Source organism: Nilaparvata lugens, chromosome 6 (genome assembly GCF_014356525.2).
Source record: "Nilaparvata lugens isolate BPH chromosome 6, ASM1435652v1, whole genome shotgun sequence".
Lineage (NCBI taxonomy): Eukaryota > Metazoa > Arthropoda > Insecta > Hemiptera > Delphacidae > Nilaparvata > Nilaparvata lugens.
This window is the reverse complement of record NC_052509.1, coordinates 26,247,194-26,258,349: the sequence shown is the minus strand read 5'-3', so window position 1 is coordinate 26,258,349 and position 11,156 is coordinate 26,247,194. Positions and strand designations below refer to the sequence as shown.

At 33.8% G+C, this 11,156-nt stretch overlaps 1 protein-coding gene across 2 annotated transcripts in view; it reads left to right on the top strand.

Moving 5' to 3' along the window:
- LOC111062784 (ABC transporter G family member 23) overlaps positions 1-11,156 on the top strand; it is a 95,667-nt gene that overhangs the window by 13,844 nt on the left and 70,667 nt on the right. For both annotated transcript variants that reach the window (XM_039430553.1, XM_039430554.1), the window contains exons 2-4: positions 2,468-2,634; positions 6,553-6,685; positions 10,073-10,227. In XM_039430553.1, the coding sequence (XP_039286487.1) occupies positions 2,510-2,634; positions 6,553-6,685; positions 10,073-10,227 (413 nt within the window). In that variant the 5' untranslated portion in view covers positions 2,468-2,509. The remainder of the gene's footprint in view (positions 1-2,467; positions 2,635-6,552; positions 6,686-10,072; positions 10,228-11,156) is intronic.

Here is an 11,156-nt window from a genome sequence, read left to right as displayed (position 1 = left end):
GTTAATAAATATCTCAAAATAAAAATTGTAAGGAAACAATAATAAACGATATTCTATTTGGCACTAGGCGCCTGCATGAAACATGACCGATGAAAATATAAAAATACTTATGTATGGAAAGAAATATCTTTATCTGGCGCATGCCGATTCGTACATCCATAAGCACTGCATGAAACTACCATTCTTTGAATATTTTTTATTGCTTCAATAAAAAAATATTAACATTTGAAAAAGGCTCTTTTTCTACACAACGAATACGAATACCAGACTTCTTGCCCGATTTTTCTGGTAGCTACACTAGCGCAGTGGCATCATAGCGGACTTCGCTCTTCTTAATCTTATTTTCTATATCAATGGTATTTTATTAGCAATGGTATTGCTATCTTTGTCCATCATTCAACAAAGCCGATAGCGCTTTATACTAATAACGCATTATTGATTGATTGACTTTGGCCTTCGTAAGTCAAAAGTGAGAACTCGCTAACGCTCGTTCAACAAACAGTAACGAGAACCTGTCACGTCTAGCACTCAGAATCCATATTGGAAAGGGACCTCAAACGTCCAGAAGGAAAACTATTATGGGATAGGCTCTTCTTTTGGCGCTCAATGCCCATTTGAGTAATACTACCACAAACAGCAGGTGTTTTCGGGAAAACTATTAATGAATCTGTTTTTTTCTGTTCTCAATGCAATCCACCTCGGAAACCCTTGATGATAGAGAATTGATTTTGGTCTTAAATTGTGGACCAGGATTTTTCCTTCCACGTGTAGTTAATTAAATTAAGAATAAATCGTTTTTAAATTAGTTGGGTAAGTTGAAAGAAGTCGAAGATTACAATAAATTCATCCTTTCTCATCCCCATCACCCACTAACTAGATATTAAAACAAGTAGAAAAAGTAGATGAAAAAAAACAAGTAATTGGTTTAGATTGTAGAGAATTTTAACCTATATAAGCTATGTAGTCTCAAATTTGTCTTTATCCACTCGTTTAACTGAAAAATGGCTTGGACTCTGGGGAGATGATAATTTATTGAAATCTTCAGTTTCTTTAAAACAACCCAACTAATTTTGAAACTATTTATTCTTAAATTAATTTAATGAATGTGAAAGGAAAATTCCTGGTCCACAATTTGAGACCAAATTCAATTCTTTATCATCAAGGAATTTCGGGTTGGATTGCATTTAGATCAGAAAAAATCACATTCAATAATAGTTTTCCCGGAAACACCTGGTTGTTGGTAGTATTACTCAAATGAGCAGCTAGCACCAAAAAACGTACATCGTGCAGATCAACTGGACAATTATTAAGATTATAGAACAAAAAAGTTTGACTTTTAAAAGTTTAAATATACTGTACATCCTTTCCTTTTAAAGGTCTTAAGACGAGCTGCAACGTTTATACGAAACATTTTACTCGAAAAACGAAAGCGTAAACTTTTACTAGACAAAATATAAAATTTATTATGAGGTTAAAATCCCTTAATTTTCTGCCTTTGTATGGGAATAACTTTCTGAACAATAGATTATGATGGAATGTTATGACATTAATGCCATTCATCCTTGAAAGGAGTTAATCAAAGTCGGCATCGGCATCTTAATTTGGAGCCGATATATACTTTTTAAAGAAACCATTGCAGTTTCAAACTTGGGGGGGTCCTGGGGGGAAGCACGTGTAAAGATGGGGACCTCTTCGGTTCCAGGCTATGTATATGGTATACTGACACCCTGATAAGTGTATTATGAAAATGCATGACTTTTAGCATGACTTGCACAATTTTACATACATAGCTGATAAAATAATTTGTGAAGGTACAAAAAATAGGCGTTACTCGAACAGTTTTTAATTTCAAAATGAAACAGCTTGAGCTATCAAACCACTCTATCTCTTCTCATCAAAATAATTAGTAACTGCATTCATTGCGAAACAAGTTTTGATTGATGCATCATTTCAGTTCGAAAGAGTTTTGTTTTTATTCCCGTAAACATCATCATGCACAATCACAAAAATTTCCATGAAGTAGATTAATTGCAAAATAAAACTGTCAGACGTTTCATTACAATAATGCTATTTTCTTACGAGAGAGTAAAATCTTCCATCTAAGATGCAAGTTATATTCTACACAGTATTTTGATTTTACAAATTTTTCTAACATGGTAGCCTTACTGCATTGTGCTCCATCATCTCTGAATGTTAAACAGCCAAACTTTATGTAGAATTATTATTCGAATATTAATAAAGATTACATTATGCAAATAAATAAGGATTAATAATACTGTACAGTGCTTTTTTTAAATGCAAAGCTGTTTGATTCTTTTGAATCATTTTATATCTCTATTCAATACTGTAGGCTGAGAATTTTGAAACAATTAAGAATATATTTTTATCTTTAATCAAAATTATCAATTTATTTGCAGCTTAAATCGTTTCATATTCTCATTCAAATTTCCCTGATGATTTTTTGCAGGAGGTGGAGTGGGTGACAAATGAGTGAATTGTTCCTAGGAACATGAAGAGTTTTCCAATGGATCAAATAACAGACAAGAGCGCCTTGTGCGTGCGTGGTTTGAGTAAACGATACGACAACCACCAAGTTATACGCGACTTGAATATGACTGTTCCAGAGGGATGCATGTAAGAACAATTCAAAATACTGCATTAAAACCTATTTACTTATTTTCAAACACATCAACTATTAGCATCGTTGCATGGCAGAAGAATCAATATAAACTAATATCTATCTTCTTCTTCTTATTCTTTTTCTTCTTCTTCCTCTCTAAGCTCTACAGTCTTGAGTGGACCTTGGCTTTCTCAACTATTTGCCTCCATTCATCTCGCACCACCGCTTTTCGTCTCCAGCCTCTCACTGACATTAACGTCAGGTCGTTCTCAACATCTTCCAGCCATCGTCTTCTCGGTCTACCTCTCTTCCTTGTGCCCTTGTACCCAGCATCCTACCTTCAAGCATCTGTTTCTGTATTCTATTGTCGCTCATTCTGTATACATGTCCAAGCCAGCTGATTCTCCTGTATTTGACAAAACGTAAAATATTGGCTCCTTGTAAAATTCTGTCAATTTCCTCATTGGATCCTATTTTTAATTCTCCATCGTAATATACAGGCCCATATATTTTCCTAACAATTCTCCTTTCGAATATTTTGAGGACATTGGCGTTAACGACGGAGAGTGCCCATGCTTCTCATCCATATGTGACAACGGGTCAGATAATGGTTTTATAGAGCTTCATTTTATTTGTTCTTGTCACCAGTTATGATTTTAAAAACTTGGCATTTGCGTATTAGGTCCGATATCCTTGATTTATCCTTCTCTTTATCTGTTGACTCAGGTTTTCCAAAGTCGAGAATACCTCTTTCAGTGTATTTATGTTCCGGGCAACCAGCAGTAAATATATCATCAGCGTAGGCATGGACCTGTTTGGACTTATATATTATGTTTCCCTTAAGATCTATTTCGTGTACCACCTTGTGTAGGGCAAGATTGAACAGCAATGCTGACAGCGCATCGCCCTGTCTAACGCCTCTAGTGACATGGAAACTTCTACTTAATTTACCCTTTACCAGGACTCTGGCCATGTTGTTTTTTAATGTCATCCTAGTAAAGCGGATAAGCTTTTTGGGAAAACCAAAACTTTCGAGCACATCCAACAGCTTATCATTGCCTATGGAATCAAAGGTCATTCTGTAATCCACAAACAACATGTGCAGGTCATCGGTGCATTTTCTATGACCTGGCGGACTGAGAAGATTTGATCTGTTGTACCTCTCCCAATTCGGAAACCGCATTGGTATTCTCCAACAATTTCTTCTGCCAGGGTGCTCATTCTTCTCAATAATATAGTTGAGAATATTTTGTAGGCTACATTTTAAAAAGTAATTCCTCTGTAGTTATTGCAGATTTTCTTGTCACCTTTTTTGTGAATTGGAAAAATCATGCCCATGCACCACTCTTCAGTCATGGTTTCTCCAATCCATAATTATCTTCTTTATGATGTGGAAGAGCTGCTTCATGAAAGGTTCTCCTCCATACTCCAGCAACTCCGCTGGTATGTGGTCTGTGCCTATGGCTTTTCCATTTGTTTGTTTCATTGTTGCATATAATTAATATCAATCAGAATCCATTAATTTAATTTTCCAACAACAGTACAAACATTGTGGTTCAACAGTGATAGGCTAGACTATACACTAACCAATGTTGCTTATAACAATAATGAAACACATCAAAATCTTTCATTTTAAATGGGCTACATCGCAATAATAAGGTTATTCACAGACACGAATCTGTGGTAGCATTTAACTTATACCTCTGTTGGTTTTCTTTTGCAATTTACTTTCTCCTATTCCATCAAATTATTGCTATTCTATTCATCTTATAACTTTTGATTTTGAGAATCAACTTCTATATTTTGATATGTAATTTTTGTTATATTATGACATTTTTAAATTCATTAAATGCATTAAAAAAACGAATGGAAACTATGAAGGAGGTACCTAAAACTTGGAACAGACAGAAATTATGATAAGTAGCATTAGGATAGGTCATGATCAATGTGCAACCTGTAATATTTCACGTCTTCGAAGCATAAAAGCATGATAATGAATGTATTAATACATTCGATTATATTAAATAAATAATTTATTGCTAAAAACATGACAATGTTATAACAACGTCAGTTCAAACTTACAGTAGGCTAATATCACATTATATATATATATATATATATATCACACTTTATTTATATTATTTTAATCTATTTTATTTTTAAAGTCAATTGCCTAGCACTCTCAAGTCCAAAAGTCCAAACCAGCAAATTCTTTCAAAATCGTTTAAAACTCTCAGTCAATTTCTCTTATCTCATTAGGGAGAGCATTAAAAAGTAATAGACATGTATTGCCAATTCTTTTGCGATCCTGCATACTGACAATAATTGACTCTAATATTATTTCTATGCCTAGTTTCATAACTATGTAAATTACTGTTCAACACATATTCACTAATATTTTTCTTCATTGAGGCATGCCAGTATATATACAATGATGGCACTGTCAACAGTCCCATTCTTAAAAAATAAATCTATGAATGGTGTGAGAGGGGCCTTCTTACATATTATTCTCAAGGCCTTTTTTTGAAGCATGAACAAGACATGGGAGGATGAGGAATTTCCCCATAGTTGAATGCCATAAATTAGATGGCTATGAATATGCGCAAAGTACATACATTCATTAATACTGAGGTATCTACAATTTGGCTAAATCTCCGAATAAGATAGATGCCTTTGTTAATTCTTTTTGAAATGTGTCTAACATGTTCATTCCATGTTAAATTTGTGTCTAGCATCATTACTAGAAATTTCATGGATGTTATTTCTGTTGTACTCCTATCAAAGCTAAATTTCATGTCAATTGTTTTGTCAACATTCAAGCTCAAATTATTAGCCTCACACCAATCATTTATCATTGAGGTATTTTCAGTGAGCTTTACCTGTAAATTTTCCTTGCTCTTATCATCTACTTTGAGTCCTAAATCATCTGCATACAAATAAGAAAGGCCATTTCTATTACATACATTTATCGAACTAGGCAAATCATTGATATTAATTATAAATAAGAGTGGTCCTAAGATAGAACCTTGTGGTGCACCGCACTTGACAATTTCACCTCTGGAATACTCCCCATTCTTGTAAATGAATTGCACTCTATTTGATAAGTAAGAAGAAATTAGATCTACCCTGCAGATTGTTCTAGGCCATAATGATACAGTTTTTCACATAATATGCTATGATTGACAGTATCAAATGCACGAGACACATCAAAACTTCTAAAATGTACATTCTTTTGGTTTTCCAGGTCCTGAATAACTTCCTTCACAAGTTTAAGAACATTATCACCAGTACTATGGTTCTTTATAAAACCATATTGGTTGTTTGAAAGCAAGCTGTTATTTTCAAAATAGTTAACTAATTGCGAGTAAAGAAGCTTCTCAGAAATTTTCGATAATATATTAATTAAACAAATCGGCCTGTAGTTATCTATGTTTGATTTATCTACTTTTTTTGTGAACTGGTATCACCTTAACTCTTTTGAACTCATCAGGAAATATTCCCAAGTCAAGGCACCTGTTAAATATGGGAGTCAACACTTCTGATATATAAGGAGCAGCTAATTTAACTATCAGAGAATTTAATCCTACAATATCCAGACAATTACTATTACTCATTTTATTTATAGTTTCAAAGACCTCTTCCACCTTGAAATGCACACCTTTTGCACATTTCATTGAGTATGAGTGGAAAATTATTGAAATTCAAAGTATTCACACTATAAGGCCTATAGACAGATAGAACAATCACATTCATAGCAGGTACTTTGATTGCGCAAGCCTCACATATCATTTCAACAGACATTTCTTTTATAATTGCTGTGTCATTATATTCTATATCATTTGTAATAAAAATTGCACTTCCACCATGAATGTGATTCGATCTGCAAAAGGATGAAGCCCGTTATTGATATGTATACCTGTCTACTATTACAGATACGGCCTGCTTGGACCGAGTGGTTGTGGAAAAACAACACTTTTGAACTGTATTATGGGTAACATTCATTACGACACAGGATCAATCTACATGTCGTGCAAAAAACAATCACAACTTGGATTTATGCCGCAAGTATGCTATTCACGGTTCAGTTTCTGTAGAGTAAATCACCATAATCGATCACTGTCAGCAGCTTAAACCAGTTAGTACAACATAAAATGAAATAATCTTGAAATTATTCATTCATCACGCACTGCATTGGTTCATAGACATTTCATTGAGGATTTGCAGTCTATAATTATTATTTATATCTTAGATCCAAGAGCATGGTTTAGTTTGTAAAACGAGTACAGTAGGCTATTACAGTACTTACTCGAATTATATAGTATGCTATGCAAGTCATCAAAACTTGATTTATTTTAAGAAATAGAGTTATTCTGGTAATAACTATATTCAATTAGAGTTAAAGTTTGTTAGATGAAGAAGCATATTATTTGATTAATGTCACTTCAATAATATTATTAAATGATGTAATAATGAGAATACAAATAATCTTCAATAATAATTTTGTTTTTATTCGCAAAAAATTTCTCTTCATTTTGGAAAAGGTTTTCATTAAAAAAACTATAGCTACCTAGGAATTTTTGATATACCTATTAATGCTTCAATTATTTTCATTTTAATGATTAAGTAAATTTGTTTATTATAATTAAGTATTCATCTCTATATCTAACTATTGCAGCGACTATTTTATATTTATTGCTCTTCCACGCATCTATCGATTCTACAACCTACATTGTTATAATATTACAATTAAGTATTTATTAATCTAATGAAGTATAAAATTTCACTTTTACATTTTCAACATTCAGTTTATAATTTTGGTGTTTAATTCTGTATGGAAAAGAATTGGGCACGAAAATATAATATTTAATTCTGTAATATATTATGATCATCTAGAAAAAATAGCTATAGAATTTAAGTAAAGTATGTAGCCCACATGAGAGGGTAATTTTTCATCCTTTGTTCTTATAGTTTGTGTAAAATAAGTTGAGACTTGGCCCTCCATCCGAAGAAATTACAGGGTTGCCAAATCGTGTAAAATTTCAACTTTCTCAAATTTCCAATTCAACGTCAGAATCGGATGTAGAATATCATCCCCGATATCCTAGTAGTACTAAAAAAGCTTCAGGGTTGATGGATTAAAAGGAAATTTAACTTTTATGATAAAATTGGAAACATCGCGAAGATTTGTTTTTCTTTTGAATATCACTTCTCTCAGAATTATGGGGCGTCGTAATGCGTAATCATTTTATATAAAATAAACGGGGAGAATGTCTCTTTTCTATAGGTGTCTGGATCATTTTTATCCGACTTATAGTTATTTTTTAATTAATGATTATGTTCGTCAATGTCGAGACATTTCGAGCAGAAAACATGAAATTTTCTACATGCTAGAAACTTTTTTGTTTCAAAAGATGAGTAGGTGATGAAGCGAGAAAGTTTCTCACAAATAATTGAAATTATTTTTCCAATATTGTCGAAAGTAGTCGGAAGAACGTATTTTGGTCTCCAAGGAATTTTAAAGTTAGGAGAGCGGCTGCATGGTATGCATTGTGTACCAAATCGTATGCTGAAGGCTGGCAATTTACAAGATATTTGACTGAAATATTTCAAACGCATGCAGCTGATTGCCTCTAGAAAGGCTGTAATGAAACACTGCTTGGATTATTCGAGGCGAGGCTGTCATTTTCCAAAGTTAGTAGACAGTCTGCCTACTAATGTTGGTCATTTTCACTATCAATTACTAGTAGTTCTGTGAACAGTAGACCTCGCGCAGTTATAACGACGTCTCAAACCATAAGCACATCCACACTGATACACTAAACAATTTATTTGACCAGATCATGCTTACACAAGATTTAATTATCATATAACGCTTTCCGGAATTTAGCGCGAGAAAACCAGAAGAGACATCTAGGCGCCCAGACGAGCTGTTATAAGTTCTTTGCATCCTATTTAATAGTGCATAAAAAATGCAATCAATGAGGCATGCAATTTAAAGTCTACACAGCTGCTAATTTTTTACCAAGTTACATTGAGATATTGAATTGCATGCGTCATGGCATGCAATTTATAGTCAACTCGACAGCTGATTTATGATGAATAATTCTATAGTATGATTTTCACTCTAATATTGCCGTATGAAGGAGGCTCCTTTTTCCTTTTATATTATCCTTGAAATGCAAAATTTCCAAAAACCTTGTATATACGTCGACGCGCAATTTAAAAAGAAACATACCTACCTGTTAAATTTCATGAAAATTTATTACCGCGTTTCGCCGTAAATGCGCAACATATAAACATTTTAACATTAAGAGAAATGCCAAACCGTCGACTTGAATCTTAGACCTCACTTCGCTCGGTCAATAATCATGTGACTTGCAGTTGCTGAATTTTTCAATCGTTCTGTATTTTGTTTTTGTTGATCCCAGCTATTGATAGCATATGGTGGCACACCATTCAGCCGCTATCCTTGACTTTGAAACTCCTGAGAGGCCAAAATACGCTCTTCCAAGTACGTAAGTTTGACAATTGCAAAAATAATTTCAATTATTTGTGAGAAACTTTCTCGCTTTCACCACCTACTCATCTTTTGGAACAAAAAAGTTTCTAGCATCTCGGTAATTTCATGTTTTCTGCTCGAAATGTCTCGACATTGACGAACATAATCATTAATTAAAAAATAACTATAAGTCGAATAAAAGTGATTCACACACCAATAGAAAGGAGACATCCTCCCCGTTAATTTGATATAAAATTATTACGCATTACGACGCCCCATGATTCTGAGAGAAGTGATATTCAAAAGAAAAACAAATCTTCGCGAAGTTTCCAATTCTATCATAAAAGTTAAATTTCCTTTTAATCCTTCAACCCTGAAGCTGTTTTAGTACTACTAGGATATCGGGGATGATATTCTACATCCGATTCTAACGTTGAATTGGAAATTTAAAATTTTACACGATTTGGCAACCCAGTAATTTCTTCGGATGGAGGGCTAAGTCTCAACTTATTTTACCCAAACTATATTATATCATAAGAAACAGACAAGCGGTTGGGAGTGGTTGTGACAGAGCTTAACAGCGTGCTCTCCCCACCAAATGCTTTGTGATCGGTGTGGTGTGCTCAGATCTTCAATTATTGTCAAGTTATAGACCCAGAAACATGATCGCCTCAATTCAGTCTCGCGTCAAGTGCTAATTGCGTAGTCTACCGGTAGCGTTATTCGTTTTATGCAAGCAAAATGCAATAAATCAACATTAATTTACCGAAAAATGATTCAAGTTCACGTAGAAAAATTATGAGTGATGACGATGTTGTGCGTGAATGGTGTCAGAATATAATTAAATACGTCAGTCTAGAAGTGACTACCGAAAATGTGATATTTTCCACAATTCGCCCTCACAATGAATAATCACAATCGCCATAATAATATAATTGTTTCTCTAATTCCAGGATGTTGCTCTCATAGAAAGTTTGAGCATATTCGAGATGTTCAGCTACTATGGAAGAATGTTCGGTATGTCTACAAATAAAATTGAAGCTCGGGCGGAGGAGCTGAAAGCTCTTCTCCAGTTACCTCCCTTGGAATCGAGAAACGGTTGCTTGAGGTGAGAACAACTAATATGTAGGCAACTTTATTACTTTCCTTGCCCTATTACCATAGGTAAGGAAAGTATTGCTTTCCGAAAAAATTAAGGTACCCCAATTTCCAAATTTCTATACGTTTCAAGGTCCCCTGAGTCCAAAAAAGTGGTTTTTGGTTATTGGTCTGTATGTGTGTGTGAGTGTGTGTTTGTATGAGTGTATGTGCGCCTGTGTACACGATATCTCATCTCCCAATTAACGGAATGACTTGAAATTTGGAACTTAAGGTCCTTACAATATAAGGATCCGACACGAACAATTTCAATCTGATGCAATTCAAGATGGCGGATAAAATGGTGAGAATGTTGTCAAAAACAGGGTTTTTCGCGATTTTCTCGAAAACGGCTCCAACGATTTTGATCAAATTTATACCTAATATAGTCATTGATAAGCTCTATCAACTGCCACAAGTCCCATATCTGTAAAAATCTCAGGAGCTCCGCCCTATCTATGCAAAGTTTGATTTTAGGTTCTCAATTATCAGGCTTTAGAAACAATTCAAACAAAAAATTTCAAGTAAAAAAGATTGAGCATGAAAATCTCTTCAATAATATTCGGTAACATTTTCACCTAAAATTGAAAATAATATAGTCATTGATAAGCTCTATCAACTGCCACAAGTCCCATATCTGTAAAAATCTCAGGAGCTCCGCCCTATCTATGCAAAGTTTGATTTTAGGTTCTCAATTATCAGGCTTTAGAAACAATTCAAACAAAAAATTTCAAGTGAAAAAGATTGAGCATGAAAATCTCTTCAATAATATTCGGTAACATTTTCACCTAAAATTGAAAATAAGCTCGAAATTTGAGAAAATGTTATTATTTCAATTACAAACTGTTGGCAACTGTTGATACTACTAAATCATTCACTATGAAGAGATAGCAAACTTCA